Genomic DNA, 25468 nt, shown 5'->3' with positions numbered 1-25468 from the left:
TTGACCATGCTTATCTGACACCATTGCAAATGGACAGGGGTTGGGTCATAGGGAAGCCCTGGGACACTGCTCTGGGGTGAGAAAAGTGCAGTCTGAGGTAAGGGACAGCCAAAGCTGGTTTTGGGGGTCCCCAGGCCTGTGATGAGGCTGGGACCATCTAGTTCTCAGGATCTCAGATAACCAGGCACTGCTGGGAGCCATGGAATAGCTGAAAATGAAGGCCTTCTCCATGGCTCCCCATGTCAGATCCCAATGAAAAGAGGCAGTCCATGGTTTTAAGGCATTTATTGTCATAGTGGAAAGTGGATGAGTAAAACTATACCACACTTCTTGAGGTGGGTCTGCGGTTAAATACCTTTTGCAGGGAGGAGTGTCTGGGAAAGAAAAGCTTATTGTGTAAGCCTTCTAAGCCTCTATGTATCTCATTAAAATGGCGATCTCTGTCTTGAGCCTATGTGACCATAGGTCACACCCTCTACCTGTGGAGGGGCTTAGGGCGTTGCTTTCTTCTTGGGTTGTAGAGATTTGAACCCAGGTCCTTATGCTTGTGAGGCAAGCACTGTTACCCTCTAAGCTATCATTGACCTCCGATGTTAGTTTTGTTCTGTTATGTCCTTCAGTGTAAATCCCACCGTGAATACACTTCTTCAGTGGGTGCAATTTTTTCAGCAAGGCTGGCTTGGAAAAGAAGGTGATACTGACATGTGGATAGGTAGAGGGCAGAGGGAGGGAATTGACGATGCAGCCTCATCAGGAGAGAATTTGGGGGCAGCAATGTAGGGCTGGCACTAACCATGAAACTACAGGTCCTCAGGATCACAGGCACTCTGTGAGAACTTGGTTTCCCAGCAGACTCAGAGAGAGGGGTTTTGGGTCAACAGGATAAGGAAGTGGTCATAACAGGGCTATACCCCCAAAGACTTACAAAGAGGTGGCACGCCCACCTGCTCCATTTGGTGAAGATATACCCAAAGAACCTCAAATAATGTCTAAATTAGTTTTGGACTTCATCTTTGATTCATCACGTAGCATATCTTCCTTGGTCACTGAAAGCGTCTTCTCATCACAGAATAATGACAATGGGGTTATTTGCACACATGACATTTATTGCTGATGTCACATGACATTTATTGCTGGTGTCTGTCCTGTTACCTGAGATTTGTCAGAATCATTCCATCAAAATGACCATCAGAGGGATGTGCAAAACCCATCCACAGTACAAGGAAGAAAGGAGTATGTGTGGCTCAGGAAGGGTGTTTGCTCATTCCACAAGCTGTCTGCATCTATAAGAGCTTGTTCTTCTTTCCTGATAAGGAAGGAAAGAAGAACATCAAGGTGGGTTATAAATCACACAGGAAACATTCTACATCTATATAAACACAATCAATGTCCTAGGTTCAATTCCCACGATCAACCAAAACCAAGCCAAAACACCAGAAACCAAAACCCTTCTATGTTAGCTAGATGTGGTGTGTTGGGGCATATGCTTCTAATATCAATATTAGGAAAGCAGAGAAAGGGATCACTGCACATTTAAGGCCATCTGGCCTACCTAGAAAGCCCAGGTCAGCCTGCTCTACCTACAAACCTCAGGATAGCCTGCTCTACTTAGAAACCTCAGGATAGCCTGCTCTACCTAGAAAACTCAGGCCAGCCTGGTCTACATCAAAAGCTCAGGACAGCAAGAACTACACAGACAGAATTTGCCTCAAAACAATTATAATTTAGGACAAATTGTCTGAATATGTGTTCACCACTCATACACATCTGAAGTACAACTGTAGTAGAAATACTACATTGCTGTAATAGCCCCTTTGCAAACTGTTCTGGGAACACATTGTGGCAAATGCTGAGTCAGAGTGAATTCTAGGTTCCACTGATTTCCATTTCTTATCCTGTAGAAGTACTTTTTTCCTGAATACAGGTCTCTCTTTTGAAGACTCTTATCTTTTGACACTATATCCTCATTTTTACTTATGTGTGAAGTAGGTTTTTGGGCAAGTTTGATGAGTATGTAATTCTGGATTCTCGAGTCCATGTCTTTTTGAGAAGGTGGAGATTAGGAAAGACATACCAATACCTGAAATCACCTCCCTGGCTTGGTACTGTTGTTCAAGCACCTGGCACCTCTGCTAAGTCACTTCTTGGATATTCTTCTCCTCATCTTTATCCAGGGACATGGGTTTTATCTTCTGCTCCCCAAATACTATTTCTAGTGAGCTCTATCAAGCAAATACTGACTGACACTTGCTGTTTGAAACAACTGATTTTGGAATTTGATTAAAATAAAAGGGAGACTGGGATACAACATTGGTAGATGTCATGGGCATCTGTTACCCTGTTACCATGACAGCTGTGGTTGTTTGTGGGGACCACTTCCCTGCATGTTTATAAAAACAGGGAAAATGGGTCACTTTTGACTATGTAGGGCAACTGCTTGGCAGCGAGCAGCTGAGGATGTATGGGGGTGGGGCTCTCTTAGTGAATCTGAGCTGAGCAAAGAAGGATGATAACATTCCTGTCTCACAGTGGACTCTGGAAGCTTACGTATGAAATGTCAGCTGCTGAGATGGTCCAGTGAACAACGGCTTGGATGCCTGCTTGGTGGTCCACATACCACCCCGGGAGTCATACAGGAGATGGAGAGAACTGACATGTGCTAATCGTCCTCTGACCCTACGTATGTGTAGTACTTTGTTAACTTACACCCACATGCACACACACATGCATGTATACACTCACACAAGCTTGTAGAGATCAATTAAAAGTAAAATGAGTATCTCTTCATATGCATGATATAAACATCCCCCAGGAATGTGAGGTTGGCACTTCGCCTCGGGACCTCACACAGCCTTGCACTCTGCTGGCCCACTGCATAGGTTTTCACTGTGGTTTCCAGGCAAGTCCCTATTTTCTGACATCTTTCAAGTCCGACATTCTCATCGGGAAAGCCGTGATTATTACCATATAACTTCTGGATGCCTGCAATGTCGTCCTTTGTAAGACTGAAGTCTTCTGAATGATCTCCTTGATAGGTAGGGTACATTACAGAACCGGGAACAGAAGAGTGACCCAGACCCAGAGAGTGGCCAAGTTCATGAGTGGCAACAAACAGGAAGTTCACTCCTATAGCCAGGGAAGTATATATGGAAATATATATGGTAAGTATTAAAATAACTATATAAATGCCAGTAATACATCAATCACATCATAATGGAAAGAAATAGCCAATCCCCAGGCTTCCTTGGTTATTGGTTATTTCCTTCAAAAGAGAGGAGACTGAAAGAAGAGTTCATTGCTCACTTCTCTCTCTCTCTCTCTCTCTCTCTCTGTGTGTGTGTGTGTGTGTGTGTGTGTGTGTGTGTGTGTGTGTGTGTATACAAAACACCATGTCCTTGGCAACTGAAGGAAGAAAGGGTTTATTTTGTCTCATGTTGCTGTAGGGATGGAATCCACAATGTCAAAGAAGTCACGGCAATAGTAGGTGGCAGGAAAGCAGTCTGTAGATCATATTTCATAAACACACAAGGGGAGAGACTCAGAGAGGGGGGAGGAAGAAAGGGAGGGAGGAGAGGGGTGAGAGAGAGGGAAAGGGAGAGGAGAGGGAGGAAGAGAGAGAGCGTGAAAGCAAGCACGAGGGCATGAGCATAGGTTAGGGTGCTATAATCCATCAAAGTCTGCCCTCCTGCAGCAAGATGCTACCTCCTAAAGACTCCATAACCCTTCCTAAACAGTGCCACCAACTAGGAACCAAATGTGCAAATGCAGGAGTTCATGGGGCATTTCACATTCAAATAAGAATAACAGGAAGAACTTTGGTCCATTAGTGAGTGACCTAAGGTTAAGAACATATACCCTAAACCAACCTCCCAGATAAGGAACCAAAGGAGGACAGAAAAGAGTGGCCACAGCAGTTCTTTATGAAACCAGAATTCAGGGAAAGAATAATATGCTTTGCTGGTAGGCAAGGCAGGGCCACTGGGAAATGACCCAGTTACTTCAAATCTCTCTGTGTTGAAGATTCTGTGGAGAATTTCTGACCAGTGGATTCTTGGGAGCCTTGGGTGTGAGAACTATATCCATTTCCTTGTGCTACCAAAGAAGAAATAATCAAATTCATTGCATATGGTTATTGTTGGTTTTAATTTTGTAGTCAGAAGCTGTTCTGTGTGACATCAAGTTCTGAGATAGCTAATGAGTTTAACTTTGAGCTTTATGTTAGTTTTGGGCTGGGTAGGGGTAGCTAACTGCTTTGACTGCCCTCAGTTAACCTTTTAGCTTTGTGACCAGTAAGGGCCACAATGTGTTCTTCTGGTTCATTTTTTTCTTATCCTATCTTATTTATTTATTTTTATTTAACTTGTGCCACAGTACAAGTATGGAGGTAGAGGACAACCTGTCAGAGTCAGTTCTTTCCTACCAGGTAGGTCTCTACATGACACACACAAATTAAAAAGGAAACATTAAATGAGATAAAAACATTTGAAGCATGTAGTTCATTACTTGATACTTATTGGCTTGTAATGATTATAATTAAAGCAATGATTGCAGAAGAGACATAGGACACTGTACCTGAGTCCTCACCATCCGTCCAGTACTCATCCTTGTCAAAGTGAGCATCTCCGCCGAGGCCTGGCCCAGGTGCAAAGGCATGGCCTAGAGTGTTTCCTGGCCCATCAAATGGGAAGTTGTCTCCGTGATCTGCAAAAGCACACAGTGATTTCTATCAGTGTCTCCATTTTCCCTGGCCTTCTCTTCTCTCCACAATCATATGATTATGAAAACTGGAGAGAGAAGCCAGTCCAGTTGGTTGACCCTCTTGGTACCAATAGTCAGTTTCACACAGAAAATCTGGTCCAGGCACATGGCTTTTATTAGATCTTTGACTACTGTCATTGTCTGCTCATCATTGTCAATCATTATATGTGGAAGGCTACTAGATTCAGGATCTTAAAGCTCTCTCTCTCTCTCTCTCTCTCTCTCTCTCTCTCTCTCTCTCTCTCTCTCTCTGTGTGTGTGTGTGTGTGTGTGTGATGCTGAAAATAGAAACCAAGGCCTCTCGCATATGCTTCATATGTTTCACCAATAAAGGCCATCTCAAGTGCTCATGAAAGGAGAACACGAATATAAACAACACACGGATTAGCCCGAAGAAGCCATGCTTACCTCCCCTTGCGAAGCCAATTATGATGTCTGCAGTCCCCCAACTAACCCTCTTGAAGTTCAGTGGGATATGCATACTCCATATTCTGAGAGCTCTTTTCACGATTTGATCTACTAAGAACCGAGGCAAGTCTGAAGTATAGGACACGATTCTGAAGGCACAGAAGAGTTCAGTGTTTGAGTTCTCAGGAAAAGGGTTTTGTGGCCTCCATCACAATGAGTCAAAGTGAGCCTCACCTGTAGGTGACAATTCTGGAATGCCACTTAGGACTGTTTGGCATTAGTGAGAATTCTGCAACATCTGGCACTCCACACCTGGGCTTCTGCATTATCTCCATGACACGGGGGGACAGCTTTCCAGTCTCCGGCAAACCGAAGAACTTCTGCATTTCCCTCAGTTTGTCCACTGCACTGGTGGCCTTCTTTGTTTTAGAATTGTGAAGGTAAAATTTCCTAAGATAATTCTGGCAGACAGAGAGTAAAAAGTCTTTTATTCAAAAAACCCACATCTCTTGTACGTGCTATTGTAGATTTGAAGACAGAGCTGTTGTACGATTATGGAGTGAAGTAAGCATTCACTGGTGAGGGGAGGCGGACTACTATGTTATTGCATAAGACAACAAGAAGAAAGCCTGACCTATGTATTCTCCATGCATACCTGGAGGACAAACACACCACCCACTTTCTAAAGCTTGGTCTTATTTTAGAGCAGTTAGAAGTGTCTGCGTGTTTTTAGCAAGCACAACAAGGGATGGGGCAATGTCTCAGTCAGAGAAGAGCTTACCTCAAAAACCTGAGTTTGATTCCCAGAACCTATGTTAAAAATTGGGTGCTTCTATAACTCCAATGCCAGAGATGAAGAGGCAGGAGGATCACTAAAGACTCCCAGTATCAAACTATGGTTGATACACAGACACACAGATACAGACACACAGACACACAGACACAGACACACAGACACACAGACACACACACACACAATACACACAGTTGCATATATATGCACAAGTATGTACACACTCACAATACACTCATATATGTACATGCAAGCATGCACACACTTACACATACACTAAGAACCGAGGCTCAGGAAAGGACTTAAGTGTTGAAAGAAGAACACTAATATAAATGACACACAGGATTAGCTTGAAGGAGCCATGCTTATCTCCCCATACAAACACAAGCACATACACACAATATACAATATACATACACATACACACATGCACACATGCACACACTTACATACACATTCATACACACAAACACATACATACACATACACATACTCACACTCACACACAGGCTCACATATACATATAAACATAAACACACATACACATGTCAACACACATACACACATACACTTGTAGATACATATATACATACACACACATATACACAAACATACATACAGCCGCATATACACAAATCCACACATCCATCCATACACACTTATACACACATACATATATACAAAACTCAGAGAGAGAGAGAGAAAGAGAGAGAGAGCACGTTTGAGCACATAGTAAGACCCTTGAACATCGTAGACACTTTGGGGAGATAGATGTGAGGTCCATTAGCCATGCTAAGGAGGCTCCCATCTGGCTCTTATGAATTCCACAAGGATAAGAAGTCAGGTGACTGTTAGTTTGAGTAGTCTGACTTAACAGTCCAGGAAGAGACCACAGCTCACAGCAGCCACATGCTTTGTTCAGGTTCACACACCGAGTCAGCAGTAGACCTGGTCTGGAGATTCCTTATCTGTAGGCCCCTTTCTCTCTTTCCCCTTTCTCTCCTCAACCCATTCTGCTGTTAGCATAGCCCGTTTAGGAGGCGTCAGAATAAAAGAGAACCCCAGATCTTGCCAAGCATAACTGGATGTCTGAAAGTATTCTGGGGTCTGGGAGTGGGGTGGGAGATCTTCAGCCAGAATACGAAGAGGCAAGAGAATGATAACAGTAGCAACTCACGAAGGCATTAAAGTCCCTTCCCATGGGCAGGCACACTGAGTGCCTCTGCTTCCCAAGTGCTGGGATTAAAGGGGTACACAATGTCTACCCAGAAATGCCTCTGCTTTATCTGAAGACACATGGCTCAGAGAGGTGAAGCAGGAGGCAGAGATCACCCCAGGTGTCTGTACTCCACTTCCAAGGAAGTTTCCTTAGGAAAAGTGTACAGTCTAAAAGTGCGTGCAGTGGGAAGATCGTTGAACGGCCCACCATCTGCTTAGTCATTTGCTGTCAGTAGTAGAGCGCCTGGCAGTGGCTATCTGTCTGAAAACCTCCCATGACTGCATTTTACCAAAGCAAACTGACCAACAGGATGCTCCTTACCTGCTCCCATGGTGTTTCATTCAACACAACAAATTCTTACTATTCACTCATAATAATCATGGACAAATTAATTTTTTTTGTTTAAAAAAAAATAACAAACACTGTATCCCTTCTGGAGCTGTGGACTTTAATGAGACACTCTCTGGACGACATGTTTGCATTCTTTTCTACCCCTGGTTTTGATTTGAGATAGAATCTTGCTCTGTAGCACAGGACAGCCTGAAACTCATTGTGTAGCTCGGGTTGGGCTCAAATACATAAGCTCCCTTCTTCTGCCAGACCATCTGTGCAGGCACACTGACCGGCCTGAAGACCCTTGCAACAGCATCCTGGAGAAAACTGGATCAAAACTCCTAAAAATGCTATTTGGTAAGGTTATAAATTGGTGATTGAATCTACTTTATCAATCTTTAAAAAAGTCAAATGGAATGTGAAGTCTAACTCTATTTTTCTCATGCTTAAAGCATATTAGTCATTATCTGGTTTTACCAAATAACAATGTATTTGAAGAGAATGCATTTCTGAGCTAGAGAAGCTCCTGATTCCTGTCTCTATTTTGGTAGCAAGACGACCTTCTGTCATCATGTTACTGATCTGCCGGTTCAACCCGGTGGGGTAGAACACAGACGGCTTCTACTGCACATGCAAGAAAGTTACTTCTTCTCTTTGCGCTTTCTGACTACAGTTTTCTTCACCGTGAGGCTTCATCCTTAGATGTCCAGTTCAGTACAGTTCATGAAAATAATTGCAAGTTGCAACAAACACTAACACTCGCACTTCCCGAGCCTGGATGGGACTTCAATACTGCATTAAGTGTGTTATATCTCTCCACTTGGTGACATCATTATTATACTTCTCCAGTTTCTAAATTGGAAAATTTAAGGCCAGAAACGAAATGATGTGCTCGTTCACCTAGAGAGCAGATAAAGGAGCTGGCATCCAATCAGAGTTCAGGAAGGCTTCAGAAGCCGGCTTGGGTGGCTTTCACAGAGAGCATGCACTGCTTTTCTAACCAGGAACATCGTGCTCAAGAATATTTACTGCCACGCAAGCACCGAAGGACAAATCATTCAAAACCACATGTGGAGCTTGGCGGTGAGGCCAGAGAACCCCGAGGGACGCGCAAGAGACCCATGTACCTGCGCCTGTTCCCACTGAAGTGCGGTCACTTCTCCAGCTTCCTGGGACAGTGGCAGGGCCAGGCAGCCTGGCAGCAGACACACAATGCGGAACAGGGTGAGCCTCATAGCTGCCGTCAACAGACGATTGTTCTCAGAGCCACTTTGATGTTTCCTGACAGGGGCTGGAGAAATTTATATGGCTTCTCGGCCCTGACTGTGGAAATAGGTGACTCATTCTCATGCTTTCTTTCTTTTTAGAATTAAGCAACAACGAGGAAGTATTGTGATTTTATATTGGCAGCAGGAACACATTAAATTTATGTCCTAGAGGACCCCCAAATGCTGAATCCACAAGAAAACTTGTTTTATTTATTGGAATCAAATCATTACTCTTTCATGTCTTATCAATGACAGAGTTTGGAACTGTAATTGTATTCCGTATCTTACAAAGAGTTTTCTAAACATTTATAATGAGTGGGACAGTGCACAAATTACAAACAGCATCACTGAGCAGGTGCTACAACATCACCCATGCCAAGAAAGAATATCGCTGCACCAAGATGATTTGTAGATGAATTTATAGATGAATTGTGCCTGGGGTCCAGAATTCAGGGGGCTGCTGAGGCAGGAGAACTGCAAGTTTGTAGCTACACAGTGGCTACATAGACCGATCATTGGCTGCATAGGGGGTATAATGATTAAAATTGGAAAGGAAGGTGGAAACGAAGGAGGTAAGGAAGGAAGGAAGAAGGAGGAAGGAGGAGAACCTGGAGCACTGCTGGTGTTTCATAATTCTTTGTAAAGGAGACAGGCTTTGCAGGTGCAGGGTCTGTGTACTGCAGGTCCAGCCTTCACTCTCACAGCCTCCTGTCTGAGGCACACTGGTGGGTACCCTCTAATCAGGTGGTTTCTTTTCTCACTGGGTAGTGCTATTCCTAACTCTCTTCAATTATGGAATCCCACCATATATTCAGGAACAGCCCTGAATAACTCACGTCTATACAATAACATTTGTAGATGTTACCTGTATCAGGTAACCACAATGCTAGGAGGTGTCCATTGATCCTTGCTTCAGAGTAAAATCATGGCTCTATTCCTATCTTACATAACAAGATGAGCCACAGGCTGGGAGAAAATATTGCAAAACAAAAACAAAAACAAAAAACAAACAAAAAAACCCATATCCAATGAAGGACTATTCTTAAAACTACATGAAGAACTCCTAACACACGAGACCATGAATAATCTGACTAAAAGATGCACCAAGGACCCAAAGAGATAATTTGCCGAAAGAGACAAATACTATGTAATGTGAAAGCGTGTTCCCCGTGTTCCCCGTTGCACTTTCTGGGGCAATGTGAGTGTAACTAGCAGCATGTCAGTTAAAGCCACCACAACGCTTCAAATCCCGTGCATGAGCCACAGCAGAGGCAAGATGTACTGGGGACAGTCACTTAGGAATACAGTTTGTCCACAGCTAAATCCCCGCCTACCACAGGAACAGGCACATGTGCTCTTTATAGCCACAGAAGAAATGAAAATGTATGCCCATATAAAGTCTGCGCGTGCATGCTTGTAACACTCTATTTACTCTGCTCAAAGCGTGAGAACACTCAAGATGTCTTTCAGAGAGGTGATAGCTGGACAGACTATGGTAACCCATGCAAAGGAATATTACTCAGCACTGAAAACAAAAGAGCCACAGTGATGAGAAGACATGGAAGAGCCTTAGATGAGGGCTGCTGAGTGAAGGGATCCATCAGGAAAGGGTTAAAACTTGATTCTGACTAGATGCCATGCAGTCTGTGGAGGCAGGGGGCAGGTCAGTGGTTAGGGGCGTAGAGTGGAGAGGGGGGCTGAGGGATGAGCTCAGCACAGACCATTTTTAAAAAACAACAAATGCTCTGGCATTGTGGTGACAAATACATGTCACCACACACTTGTCTAAAACTTTAAAGTGTACAAATACTAAGAGTGAGCTGTAATGCAAGCTCTGGATAGGGGGCGGGGAATTCAGGCAGATTGTTCGTAATGAGGCTAGAGAGCTTTTCTAGCCTTGGGTGCAGGCATTTTGGATTTATCCTTCTGAAAGAAGGAAGTACCTGTGGCTGAATTTGGATTGTGAGAAAATGCGAGTGCCTGTTCTGAGACAGATTGTAGCAGGAAACACAACTCCACGGAGGGCCATCAGAGAGAGACAAGCGGCCATTACTACAGCCAGGGTGAGAGGGAAAACCAAACAGAGATAAGTGGAACAGAGGAAGGATACAAGGCAGGCCAGGAAACCAGGTTTTAGCTCTCGCCCTGCCGGTGCCTTCACAGCAGGGAGGCAGGCGGCACTGTGAACTCTTCTGGAGAGCTGAGGGCCAGGGCCCTGCTCAGCACTGCTCTCCTTGCTCTGCCCAGATGTCCCTTCTCACCACGTCCTAATGAGACAGGCAAGCAGGACCGTCAGTTTGGGGAAGTTAACAGCTTCGCCCTGAAAACCATCGATTCTGGTGCTGAAGATCAAGAACTTTCTGTTATGAGCATAAGTCAATATGCAAACAGACATGACTACTTTTACCTTCTGGGAACAACCTTTGCACAGGGATAGGTGAGAGGCTGGCTGCAGGCTGCCACAAACATTGGCATCCAGTGTGGGCATTTACTTTGCAGTTCCTGACCCCTCAGTGCCTGATACATCCAAATCACCAAAGACCCAGCTTAACTCAACTGGTTCATTTCAGGAAGTGGCTACTATTAGTGGGTGGTGATTCCCCGAACGTACTGTTCTCAGGAAGGAAGACCTGCTTAGACAGTGGCTATACAACAATTTGCAAGCTAGTCTCATTTATGGAAAGTGGAAAGAGAGATTAAAAACAAAACAAGAACAAAATTGAAAAACAAAAACAAAACAAAACAACAACAACAACAACAATGACAAAAACCAAGCCAAGAAAGACACTGCTGAGAAATTCCTTGCCAAATTTAGTGATGTTTTTCTGGAGAACCCCATTTCTCTAGAGAATGTTCTGGGGTACTCCTTAGTCTGTTCTTGGTATTCCTTTGAGGAATTCCCCTGGTAAAAAGATCCACTTACTGAAAGGAAGCCTCCTCAGTCTTCTGAACACAGACCACATCCAGCTGCCTAGTGAGTTTGGCAAGGAGCAAGGTTTTAATGTAACATATTGGAGAGAGAACTGAGCACCAAAGGACAGTATCAGTATCTTGCAGAACTATCCACCAGTACTGTCACCAGGTGTCATGGCTCAGGCAAACCCTCTGGCAATGCACAGAGGGACACTACCCACAATGCTCTGTAGTATTTAAATGTCACATCAGAAGGAAAGTAGGCTTGGAGAAGCTCAGGGAATTCTTCATGAGAAGTTCCCTTCACACCTCCTCTGAAGCAAACATTTACTATAATGTGTGTCTCAGTGCCCTTTCCAATACTCTTCAGATTCTGTCAGTTTTCCACATTTTATTGTCCCCTGGTGGTTGTTATCAAGCCCCTGTTAGTGGCTTCAACTTCTTATTGGTGAATTATATTTATAAACATTGTACCACAAGGCGGAGGGTAGCACATATTTTATAGGACCAGGCACAGAGGAAGAAGAACTTGTATGTTTGCCTGTGACAATGAAGAAATAAAACCATTGCTAGCTACTATGTTACTGTTGCTTAACCTCCCCCTAACCCTCCTCTTGAGCAAGGCTTTATGAAGTGATTTCTAAGGAAACCCATTAGAACTACAGTGTTGAGGCTTGTATTGAATGCCAGTGCTAAATTTCAGGGAACAGGGTTGGTCTGCTGTGTATTTGAAACTATAGAATAAAGAACTGTTCTTTAAAAAGAAAGAAAGAAAGGAAGGAAGGAAGGAAGGAAGGAAGGAAGGAAGGAAGAATCCGAGGGACCTGCACCTAATATTGGGATAAGGCTTGTAGAAGGGACAAGAGTGACTATTACCAGGGAAAGACGGGTTGTCTGTATCTAAGTCATTGGTGTCTACATTGGCTCTTGAATTTGAGAGCTCAGCTGGGAAGTCCTGTCCAGAACTAACAGGCATGACAGTATGCAGACACAGCTGTGACAGTATATGAATACAGGCCATGAGTAACTCACCGTTAAGGGAGGAAAACCAATTTGTGTGTGTGTGTGTGTGTGTGTGTGTGTGTGTGTGTGTGTGTCTGTGTGTGTCTGTGTGTAAAATGAACATAATGTAAAATATGCCATTTTAACCTTTACAATTTTGAAACATTTATTTTTTATTTTATATGCATGACAGATTTGTCCGAGTGTACATCTGAGCACCATGTATGGGCCTGGAGCCTATGAGGGCAGAAACAGGTGCTGGGTTTCCTGGAACTGGAGTTACAGATGGTTGTGAGCCATGGTGTGGGTGCTAGGAACTGAAACTCAATCCACTGCAAAAGCAGCCAGTGCTCTTAACCACTGAGCAATCTCGTTAGCTCCATTTTAACCCTTTAAATTACAGTATGTGTTTATATAGGAATTGGTTCTACCATGGGCCAGGGTATAGAACTCAAGGTGGTCAGGCTTGGCAGCAAGCACCTTTACCTACCACCTTTACCTACCGAGCAGCTCACCGACTCTGGTTTTACCATTTGTAGAAGTCCAGTTCAATGACACTAACATGTTACCATGTTAGCCAGTACCAATGTTGTTGTTATTATTATTCCAGGAGCTCTGTGTGCGTGCGTGCGTGCGTGCGTGTGTGTGTGTGTGTGTGTGTGTGTGTGTGTGTGCTGGGATGCATATCTGTGCACCACATGTATGCAGTTCCTCGGAGGCCAGAAGGGAGTGTGTCGGGTCTCCTGGGACTGGAGTTACAGATAGCCATGGGTCACTGTGTGGGTGCTAGGAACCGAACCCAGATCTTTTTGAAGAGTAGCTAGTATTCTGAACTGCTGAGCCAGCACCCCTATTCTGGGAGTTATGAGTTGTAAGTTTCTGTTTTTTTCCTATCTTTGAACCTAGTGAGGAAGTATGACAAATGCAGAAGAAATAGAAAAGGTTGGGATGCCTGTGTCCCATAATCTTTATTGATATTGTTAATGCTATGTTCTTCAAAACGTCAGAAAGTAACTGCTTTAGATATTAAAGTTAGCAAAGGAGTCTCCTTGTCTAGTCCATCTGTAAACAAGGAGAACACAGACTTTAGCAGGAAGATGGATACATGGTGTGAAGGACAGAACAGATAAACAAGGCTAAAGACTGAAACTGGGCAAACCAGATGTTAGGACAAATGATGCACGGCACATTCTAAATGTCCAGAAATGTCTCTTGTCAGGAGAAGACTTGAGACAAAGGGCAGAAAGACAGTAGGATCCCTTTGGAGCCACTGGCCTGCCCACTGTGTTAGGTGAGAAGCTCTGGACAAAGTGGCAACACAGAAGCTCCTTGAAGCTCCTTACAAAGGAGGGGTGAGCTGAACAGTAAGGAGCCACCTTGCCCCTAGGTACAGCCACCATTGTCCCCAGTCTCTAGGTGCAGCAACCATTGTCCCCCGCCGCTAGGTACAGCCACCACTGCTCTGAAGCTCATACATCAGCATGTGGAAGGTTTCAGAATAGGAAACTGGAAGAGAAAGGCCCAGAAAGGGGAAGTGAGAGGAAGCTGAGGGAAAGGAAGGTTGGGTAATCATGGCCCCGGCTCAATCCCCTTCTGCTGTGGCTTTTACCACTCTCAGAGGAAGAAGGCAAAACAAGGCTGCTAACAATTCTGCTTCTCCTTGCCCACCTAATCCTAACCCGCCAAGAATCTAGACCTTTATAAGCAAGCATATCTTCACTCGGGGGTGGGGTGGGGGAAGAAGCAGAGGCACTTAAGTGGGGGCTAACCATTTGCCCTCTCGGTTCAGGTTTTACAGGTTATCTTCCAGAGAGGAAGGGAAATCACCATCTTTGTCCCACCCAAACACTGAGGCTGGACACAACTTGTTATGCCTGGCATCTTCCATAAGAAGTAGACCCATGTGATAGAATGGGTTTTATTGGACAATGAGCAGTGGAACATAGATTATAACCCCATATGACAATTTACAAACTCATAATAAGTGTTAGTTTTAAAAATAAGTACGTCTTTCAATAATTAAATTTGCCTCAGATTTTTCTATTTCTGTTTGTATACAGCCTTACACTCTGGCCAGAGCTACCCAGAGAAACCTTGACTTGACCCCTCCCTGCCTTCAATTCCCCAAAGAGAAGAAAAGTAGGCATCCAAGCATTGGTGGTGCACGCCTTTAATCTGATCACTCAGGAGGCAGAGGAGGCAGATCACTGAGTTCAAGGCCAGCACTGAGTTCAAGGCCAGCCTGGACAACAAGTACCAGGACAGCCAGGGCTACACAGAGAAACCTTGTTTCATAAAAACAAAACAAACAGACAAACAAAAAAGAATAAAAGAAAGAAAGAAAAAAAACAAAGCATATTCTCAGCAGCTCCCTGCTACACTGGCAAGTAGCTTATTAACATACTCTTCTAATAAAGAGTCTCTCTCTCTCTCTCTCTCTCTCTCTCTCTCTCTCTCTCTCTCTCTCTCTTTCTCATTTCTTTTTTGAAACAGTCTATTCACCAGGTATCCATGGTTAACCCAGAACTTGCTAAATAGACTAGGCTGTCCTCAGACTCAAGAGATCTGCTTTAATCTGCCTCCCAAATGCTGGAAAGTCAGTTTCTTTGGAGGAGCCAAGAACCTGCTGAGTCCCTCAGCAACACCAGGTAACATAAGGCCCTCAGTCTGTTTGGAGATAATTTATAACCATGACGATATTTTATTTTGTGATTTAAAACTAGAAGCAAACATTTTACTTTAGACTGTCTACAACTTTAGTGGCAAATTTACTCAGGGTATCTGAGGATTACTCTGAGGGTATTGGATGCTCCTCTCACATTTTGAAATATTAATTAGATTAACGTAGAGGGTAAAAACAATGACTTGGTACTTTTAAATTACCTTGTATATATTTATGTCTTTAAACAGCTTTTACTGCTAAAGCCAGCAATCATTTCTGACTTACTTTTTCATTTTCGACTCTTCGACAATTTCATATATGAAATATAATGAATTTAGTTATGTTCACTCTAATTTCTTCCTCTCATCTGCTCCCTCACCTGTGGAGACCTTTATACTTCCCAACATGTCCCCTCCTACATTCAGGTCCTCTTTTCACAGGCATCTCTCTAAATTTCATGAAATTGCCTGCCTGGCAGTGGGTGGGAGGCTTTACTGGAGGCAGCGGCTACACAGTGGGAGAAAATGCTCTCTCTTTCCACCATTAGTAGCTGAACTCTGTGCATGCTGGGCAAGCATTTGACTAACACACCCTCGCTCACCACTCATCTTAAGCTTATGCTTGTAACTGGGAATGGTTCTCTTCTTTTCAAGGTTGAGCATTTGGAGGGAAACTAGCCCCTGTGGCCATCTCACACTCCACTCAGCCCCCCCTACCTCATCAGCACTTAGGGGTGGTTTTATCTGTGCACAAGAGTCTTTCTTCCCAGGTTCTTGTTGGCTCTGACTCTCTGACCTCTCAGCTCTCTTGCATTCTAGAGAAGGGAGCTAGTCTAAAGATAGTTCACAAGACAGTGAGACGGCATACTGACGCCTTCAGGAATCAGCACAAAGTTCTTTATGCTGGAGGCATAATGTATTTAATATTGAGGATGCCAGGAGCTGAGTAGTCACAAGCTGGAGATTGCTGGTGATCTCACAGAAGAAGCCGAGGCTCACCTTCAAAGTGGCCAGGACTACTGAACGTTAGACCCGGGACATGGCTCCAGAGTCCGGGAATCCTTCATTCCGCATCTGTCTCCGCATCGACTTCCAGTCTCCTGCCTCCCACTTACTTGTGAAGTTCAGATGCCCTCTGTCTGTGAGGCTGGACCTAAGAGTAAGGCTCCTTAACATCTCTGCTTTTCACTGGGTGCTGTAGTAATCAAGGCAGGCTTGGAATTCCCATCACAATGCCCCTTCACCCCACAGTCTTTGAAATCCGGGCCTTCCCTGGGCCTGTGCAGACAGTCGCTCTCCCTGAACAAGTCCCACTTGTTCTTTGCAGAATCACACGCTGCCTTCTTATCGGTAACCCCCATGTTGCAGGGAAACATTCATGTTTCAAAGCTTTCATGTTTCCCACGACACCACAGTTTAAGCTATAGTGCATATGTCTAGACCCTAAAAGGGCAAGAGCCGCCCATTCCTCTGCCCTACACACGACACACGATGTGTTATTTCTGGGTTTGATGTAGAGAACTGCCAAGAGAAGGTGTCATTCTCTTGGTTTTTCAGTCACAGAGACGTATAGACTTGGAGCCTCCAGGTAGCCATCTTGTTAACCCAATTTAATCATGTCTGAAGAGAGACGTGAGACTCAGGCTCCTGCATGTAAATCAGTGAAACTCTCCCACACCTGTTTGTTATTGGTTGAGCTAGTGTGGGTTGTGCTTTGAGGATACTTTCAGCTCAAGTGGGTTTGACCTAATGCTGCCTGTGTTACATTGTTAATTTTGGTCCCCAAACTTCTCACACAAGTGTTTGCATGTAAGACACTGAGGGACCCTGCCCCCAGTTGGTTCTGGTTGGTAAAGATGTCAGCAGCTAATGGTTGGATAGGGCAGACAGAGGCAGGAGTTTCAGGATTCCCAGGCTTGGGACAGCGGGGGTGGGGGTGGTGGACCCACTCCATGAAGGAGAGGAGGATGAGAAGGCTGAAATGTAGTATAAATGGAAGGCAACCCTAAGGTAGGGAGGCTGCCCAGAAGGTAACGGGGCAACAAAGACAAAATGTAGATTTGGAGGGTGTTAATTCAGGTGTTCCAGAGGGGAGTGTTTGTTAGCTTCAGGGAGATTTAGAAGTGCCCAACCATTGAACTACTTAAGGCATATCAAAATTAACTGGTGTGTGTGTGTGTGTGTGTGTGTGTGTGTGTGTGTGTGCGCGCGCGGGCTGTGGTATATGTGTGAAGTATGTGTGTATGTGGTGGTGTGTGTGTGTGTGTGTGTGTGTGTGCTGTGGTTTATGTGTGAAGTATGTGTGTATGTGGTGGTGTGTGTGTGTGTGTGTGTGTGTGTGCTGTGGTATATGTGTGAAGTATGTGTGTATGTGGTGGTGTGTGTGTGTGTGTGTGTGTGCTGTGGTATATGTGTGAAGTATGTGTGTGTGGTGGTGGTGTGTGTGTGTGTGTGTGGTGGTGTGTGTGTGTGTGTGTGTGTGCTGTGGTATATGTGTGAAGTATGTGTGTGTGGTGGTGGTGGTGGTGGTGGTGGTGGTGGTGGTGTGTGTGTGTGTGTGTGTGTGTGTGTGTGTGTGTGTGTGTACGTTGTCTTTCATTTGTGAATCCAGAGGGCCCTGACAAGTGGCCGGAAGAACCACCCACCTGGAGCCAAAGCAGTTAAACTAATTCACTTCCGTGTTCAGCCAAATAAGTCCTGTGTGATATGGGAAGGTATTATTTTAGTCTCCAAATCACATTGGGTTGGGATTTGAATCCAGGATGAATAATCTGTGAGTCCTCTCCTCCCTCTAATATTTCACACTATCATTCACTCATAAATAGCTCATTCACTAATTCTGAAATCATGTGTTATGCACATATACTATGTAAGGCATGGTTCTCGGTGTTAGAACACATGACGGACTTTTGGTGCCATTAAAAATATTTGTTTTGCATTGTCGTGCTCGTAAGCATGACAATGAATAGATAATTCTACAGTTTCATCAGCAGCGTTACTGCCTGTTTTAATTTCCCCTGTAACCAGAGTTCAGTAGATTAGCCCCCTACTTTTGATTATTATGACAGGGCATGCCGTGGGGGTAAAGTACAGAAGAGTATGCAAAGTAATTGCTACTGTCCAACTGATGGTTCTTAACAACCCTCCTCTGAGTGTCTACATGACTTTCAGGTTCATTCAGCTGAGCAAATACTCATAAAGCACATGACAGGTCTGGGGCTGTAGAAGGATTGAGTAACATAAGACAGAATTATTCTCCAGCAGCCAGAGTTTGGGGCTGGAGCGATGGCGCTGTGGTTAACAGTGCTCGCTGTTCTTCCAGAGGACCTTGAGTTGACTCATGGCAACCATGTGTACTGCTCACAACTACTTATAACTCCATTCCCAGAGATCCAATGCCCTCTTCTGGCCTTAGGGCACCCGCATGTACGTGGCACACACACATATACACACACACACACGAGAGAGAGAGAGAGAGAGAGAGAGAGAGAGAGAGAGAGAGAGAGAGAGAGAGAGAGAGAGAGAGGAGATCTTTAAAAAGAAGCTACTGTTTGGCTGAAACAGGCACAGAATGTGAAAACAATGCAGTGGCCGATGAAGCAATGCCATGTTTAGTAAGGCTGTCAGTCCTAATAAACACCCATGGCTGCCCCTGTGAGAGGTGATATGGTTCTCTTGAGGGGTAGTGCCTTGAAGGCTGACAAATCAGACCACAGTCATCACTGTCATCATCAGACAAATCAACTGTCATGGGCCTCATGACCAGCAGCCATGCCTCTAACCAGGGCTCCATTTGTTTATGGCTCCATTGTGTTCATGGGGTGAGGTCAGAGTGTGGGGGGTCTAAGAATAGCTACACAAACCACTCAGATACCAACCGCAGCTAGGTATGGATGGTTTATTAAACGCACACTCCAAGACTGATTAATCAGGATCAGAGTTAGGAGTCAGGATCCAAAATTGCACCCCACCACCCCAGTTCTCAGAACCAGTTTTTCTATGGGAAAAACACTGAACAGATGCATTTGCAACATTAACATTTGCAACAAATGTATGGGCTCCAGGCAGAGACCTGTCTGACCTCTAAGCTGATAGGCTGGGTCTAGAGACAAGGAGGCCAGGGGATCTCCAATGTCCACCAGGCTCCCTGACAAAGTACAAGTTGTTTTTGTCAGGGCAAGGAGCAATAGGTCAAGTTAAGGTTATGAGCTACAAAACAAAGACTGAGAGAATATGGCAGAGTTTTAATGTTTAACAAGGGCTTGGATGACTCAGAGTCGCTACCACATGCCTCTATCCTCAGCAGACAGTGTCGGGCACTGAGGTGAGGCAGGAGGATCAGCACACTGTGCTTCCTTCTCTGAGCCCCCGTCACTTTCCCAGAAATTGTTTCCTCTCATAACTGGCTAATCTTTCAGATCTCGATGAATCAGTCAAGTGGCTTGCAGCTCTCCAGAGACCTGTGCGTTCGTACCTGGGACCACTTCCCTCCCCTCCAGACCCAGGAGGTGGCCCTTTAGTGTTAAGAGCACCAGGTGTTATCAGCGCCCTTCACTAAGCCTCTCTCCTCTTACCTCCCAGAATGCTCCCTGTGTGAGGCTAGAGGCGGCAGGCAGACCCATTGTTCAAAACCTTCCAGGTATGAATTCTTTTCTCCTGGTGGTTGAGTAGTCCATGCTACCATTATGTTATAGACAAGGAAGGTCAAAGTGAGCAGTTGGTGAGTGGTTGAGTCCAAACCCAATGTGGGTTTGTGTGTGTACATGTGTTTCTGTGTGGGCACACATACATATGAGTACGTGTCCATGTGTGTACCAATGTTTCTAGAGAGCAGAGGCCAAAGGCTGGTGTCTTTCTCAACTGTGTTCTTCGCTCTTTGAGACAAGACCTTTCACTGAACTGGGAGCTCGCCGACTCAGCTAGACAAGTGATGCCAGTGAGGCCCAGGAATTCTCTCTTCTGACTTCCGAAGATTAGAATTACGGGTGCATGTTGCTGTGCCTGGCTATTAAAGTGGGTGTTGAGATCCGAACCCAATTCCTCAGATCTGAACACAATAAAAACTTTACCCACTGACCCATCTCCTCATTCCCAAACCTATGTTCTTAATCATTCAGACCACTTTTGCATCTCTTTGGTGTTATTAAAAATTTAGGTAAGTATGTACACAAAATGATAGTTAGGGGACATAGCACCCCATATATGGCTATGGGAAACCAGAAGATGCTATCACAGACTCTCAGAACCAATTTCAAGTACATGGCAGTGAATGCCAGTGTCACCTTTAGATTCAATGCACTGGCTCTCTCTCTTTCTCTCTCTCTCTCTCTGTGTGTGTGTGTGTGTGTGTGTGTGTGTGTGTGTGTGTGTGTGTGTTGTGTGTGTAGTTCTGGGGCTTGAGTCAGGGTCTCATACATGCTAGGACGTGTTCTACCACTAAGCTACAACCATAGCCCCCAGCTAATTTTTTAAAAAAGTTTAGAGTTTGGCTTTAATACATAAAAATTCAGACTTTCTATGATATTTATCTTATGTTAATTATTTGGTTCAATAAGCCCTTTTTAGAGGAGAAGGCTTTGAGAGAGGAAAGCCAGGCAGGTAAGAAAGCCCTTGCCTACCCTTGAAGGCAATGGCTGGTGGCTTTGAGTAATTCCCAATTGATTACTTTCGGCCTTTAAAAATGTGTGTGTGTGTGTGTGTGTGTGTGTGTGTGTGTGTGTGTGTGTGTGTGTGTGTTCTGGGTGTGTATACACATTAGTGCAGGTACAGTGGAGGCCAGAAGAGGGTGTAGGATCCCTAGGAACTGGAGTCAGAGGTGGTTGTGAGTTTCCTGATGCAGAGCCGAGAAGCAAACTCAGACACTCTTGAGGAGACATAAGCACTCTTAACCAGGGAGCCTTCTCTCTAACTCTCTATGTGTAGTCTTCCCCCTCCTGGTGTAAATCTTGGTCACTTTAGCTGCCACCACTGCATAGTTTATCTATTAAATTACAGATTCGATCCCTTTGCTGTTAGGATTTTCTCCTCCTCTCTCCTTTCTCTCTTCCTCCCCCCTCCTGTTTTTCCTTCTCCCTGCTCCTTTGCCTCCTCCTCTTTGACCTTTGACAGGGCCCACTGTGACCTTGTCACCCTCCTTCAGTTTCCCAACTGCTGTGGTCATAGGCTAACCCTGCCACAACTGGCCTCATTCCCCCCCTACTTCTTTGATTTGAAGAAATTGCATTCAGTTGTAAAGAAAGAACATCTCCTGGTTACTCCACCTCTTCGTTCAGTCACGGCACTGAGCCTCGTTCTAGTCACTCCTGTCTGAGGATTTTCCATGGTTACTTTGCACAATCAGCAGAGTTCCCTTTGGTGATCATGAAACTGCGCATTGCTGACTGGACTTCCCTACCTCTTGAGGTTCTTCCCTTGTCCAGATTGGTCTGAAATGATCCCTGGATCTGTGCTAGTGGGGCTGCTTCTGTAGGGACAAAATTTTTCTTTAGGGCTTGGGAGTGGAGATTAGTAATGAGAAGACAGACTCAAGGTCCTCGAGGGTCCGACCCTAGTTTGTGTTGCTAACCCTGCTCTGCCAAGATAAGTTTTTGTTTTTTTAAAGGACTGAGCCATGATCTAGTGTTGGAACTGGGGACATGGGCTACTAGGATTTGCGGCGTCCAGCAGTTGGCTAACGTGCAGGCAATGACAGAGGGCTATAGCATGAGCATGGACTTTGGAGACAGCTATATCTGGACTCAGATCTTACTTTTGCCCACACTGGCAGGTCTTAGCTTTAAGACAGATTAAAGCTTGGACTTCCTTGTCTTGGATGCTTGGATCCAGGTCCTCCTTCCCCCACCAAAGAAAGGATCATTTAGTTGTCTCAAAGTTAAAAACTACACATTCCAGCCTTTGTCTCATGGCTTTCTATAAGTTCTAAGATGGACACAGGCTCAGTGGACAAGAGATTAGTGTTCATCCCATTGGCCAAACTGTAAAATCTGTTCCATCATTTCTTTCAAAATACAGGGAATTTATACTGTGGTTTAAGGCATCCAAGTGGATGCTAACACCTGGCTGGGTCCTGTAACATCATGGCAGGAGTGTATGGGGGAGAAAAACCACTGACACCATAAGCTGGGAAGCAGATAGTATGGGAAGAGAGTTCTACAAACTGTATCTAGAGAAAGCATTCATCTCATGTGCAAGGCTGGTCTATGTTTTGGATCTAAAGCAAAGCAAAACCAAACAACAATAAAAATCACCCGACTAATTCTCCCGTTCTCTCAAGGGGGTCAAGAATCTGGAAGGGGAGAAGGTGGAAGGTGGATGACTTGGTGCCCTGGAACATTCCAGCTGTGCATTTTGGAAAGATGGGACGTTGCCACAGAGGCTCAGGGCATTTTGCCCAGGGTTCACCTTAAGTTTGCAAGGCAAGGCTCATTAAAGAGACTGTGGGCGTTTTAAGAGGAATTCCCAGCAGTGTGGTGCTCACAGCACCAGTGGAAGGAGGAAAGGAAGCAGATAATCAGGACAAAGAACAAAGGCTGTAGATGCAGAGTAAATAACCAATGAACTGTGTCCAGGGAAAGGCCGGGGCATGAGTACTGGGTTCTGTCCCTGTGCTTCCCAGTCAGTTCAAGAAGAACCAGATGACTCATTGATGAAGAATGTGACTGTGTAAGCTGCCAATGTTGAGGGCAGCGTGGGGACAGACTCTTGGCCTTGCTATGCATTGTCCACTGCTTAGCCTTGCCTTCCTTTTATCTCCCCACTAAGTACCTCCAATGCTCTTTCCCATTCTCACTCTATCTAGGAGCTCCCTGTCTGTTCGCAGCCCTCAGCATGTTCCAGTCCAGAGCTGAGAACTGCTGTGTGACACAGAGAAAAGCAATGCTCTTCCTCCAGCATCCTGTGAGGACATCTGTCACATGCATTTGCTTTGAGTGTGACTGAACTGACATGGGTCTCAGGAGGTAAGATGACCGGACTGAGGCTCCACTCCCTAGCTATACCCTCTTAGCGTTTACAGGTTAAGTTCACTGAGCTTGGAAATGGAGAAAGAGTAATATTCATCTCACTTAAAGGGAACATTACAACCTGCATGACTCAATAGTGTCTGGCACTCAGTGAATGCTCTAAAGAAAGGACCATTTAATAAAATTCTATGAAAATGCTCACACACTATAGGTGGAGGTATACTTTATAATTACAGTCACTTTGAAAATAATTTAGTGGTACATAATACAACTCAATCCACGCACAGATTTTTGACCCAACAATTCCATTCTTAGGTGTGTCCCCAGATAAATATTCTCTCAGACACCTAAGTGGCAGTTACCTAGGAATGTGCAGCAAATTTCTATATAGAAATGTGTCCATAGTTTAACAGGGGAACAGGATATGGTCAACTTGGACATGTAGCCATTCTACCATCTACCTAAAACTACCATGCACCTAAATCTACCTGCAATGATCAATCAACCTCAGGTTAAATTCATTTATAACTATTATTGCCCTGAGATATCCCAAGATTAAGCACGTTGCCAACAACTTCATCCTAGCACATAACTTTCCTTACTGTGAACAACCTAAGAGGGATTCATTGTGCTCACTGGCTCTTGTCCTTGTCTTTTGATCTCTTCCTCCATCTCTTGGGAGAACAAGTGCATTGTGGGAGAAAAGTTAAACTTTATCCTCGAATATGTTAAATGGCATATGGGATTAGAGGGAGGAGTGTTAGATTGAGAACAGATTATAATGAAGACATGTACATTTGAAAAACATGCTAATTTGTCCAGCAAAATCATTTACTACTTTCAAACTGAAATGCATTTACCAGAAGATTCTCGATCCTGCTCCCCTCTCAAGCTCTGAGAATAGAGCTTGGATTGGATTATGCAATTTGGAGGACAAAAAGAAGACTTTCAGCCTGACCACATCATCAAGTCACCTTGGGATGTGAGCAACACTACAGATACATTTGGCAGTCGTAAAACAGCCTGTATCTTCCTTTGCTCAGATCTGAGAGGAGGATGTATCTTCCTTTGCTCAGATCTGTGAGGAGGATGTATCTTCCTTTGCTCAGATCTGTGAGGAGGATGTATCTTCCTTTGCTCAGATCTGTGAGGAGGACGTATCATCTCCTTTGTTCAGACCTGCTGGGGGAAAATGCAGAATATCTTTTCTCTTAGACTCTTTTAGTTCTCCTAGTGGGAGTCAGGAAGTCTACTGGCCAGTGCCATACACTTAGCCTCAAATGGTACCTTGCTGGGTATTTTAGTTGTAAATATTCACAGAAACCGTTTGATACATTATAGTAAATGATGAGAACAGAGACGAGGACAAAACATGGATGTGTCTTAATGAGGACCCCCTGAGCCCCCTCTGATAACTCAGAAGTACATGTTTAGACTTCTGAGTAAGACCTTGCCTACTTGGTTAGCATCCACTTTGTGACATAGAGGTCTGACTTGTCTCCTGGTGAGTTTGGGAATGTGACTTCCCTCCTTCCAGCCACCTAACTTAGGGCTGCCACTTGACTCCAATCACAGAAAATTTAAAGGGAGTCACTAGAGACATACCCTGCCAGGAGAATCCATCCATCTTTCAGTAGCCTTTCTGGTGCTTTCAGAGGGCGATGCTAACAGGCTATACTGAGGTTAAGAGAGAACCATCAGTGGTCATCAGAGAGGGAGCTGTCATGAGACAACAATTTTCCACTTAATTACCTTGAAGCTAAGGGAAGAGCCATGTCCCTGGGTTTTCATGGAGACCACTCCTGCACTCCATGGATCCCAATGTCTAGGGATGCATAGGTTCCTCCTGTAAAAGGTAAGCTATACACATACTCACATATAGTTTAGTCATCTGTGTGCTATGTATTTATGTGTGTATGTATTTAATGAAGTGTAAATGACACATAGATAGCAGAATGGTATATTTAAGTGAATGATGCCAAGGGAACTAATGCAAGGGAACTCAGCAGAGACAACTGTCTCTATTTTATCCCTATGTGACAAATCTGTGTGTAAAAAGCCCTCAGATATGGAAATTTCATGGTGTATAAGTTATTTCTTCAATATTTCTTACATCTAATAGGGTTAGTGCTGTAAATAGTGACATAAAACT

At 44.5% G+C, this 25468-nt stretch overlaps 1 protein-coding gene and 1 pseudogene across 1 annotated transcript; one reads left to right on the top strand and one right to left on the bottom strand.

Annotated features, from left to right (window-relative positions):
* Nucleotides 1–2761: 2761 nt before the first annotated feature.
* On the bottom strand, nucleotides 2762–8768 carry Mmp7 (matrix metallopeptidase 7). Its single transcript, XM_032910158.1, has 5 exons — nucleotides 8639–8768; nucleotides 5401–5627; nucleotides 5167–5315; nucleotides 4573–4701; nucleotides 2762–3126 (listed from the first exon to the last, which is right to left on the bottom strand). The coding sequence occupies exons 1-5, from the start codon at nucleotides 8744–8746 to the stop codon at nucleotides 2762–2764; spliced, it is 978 nt and encodes a 325-aa protein (XP_032766049.1). The 5' UTR covers nucleotides 8747–8768.
* Nucleotides 8769–10416: 1648 nt separating this feature from the next.
* Nucleotides 10417–11955, top strand: LOC116907195 (annotated as a pseudogene).
* The last annotated feature ends 13513 nt before the right edge of the window (nucleotides 11956–25468 follow it).

Source organism: Rattus rattus, chromosome 8 (genome assembly GCF_011064425.1).
Source record: "Rattus rattus isolate New Zealand chromosome 8, Rrattus_CSIRO_v1, whole genome shotgun sequence".
Classification (NCBI taxonomy): Eukaryota; Metazoa; Chordata; class Mammalia; order Rodentia; family Muridae; genus Rattus; species Rattus rattus.
Note: the sequence above shows the minus strand (reverse complement) of the source record. Positions and strands in the feature narration are given on the sequence as shown.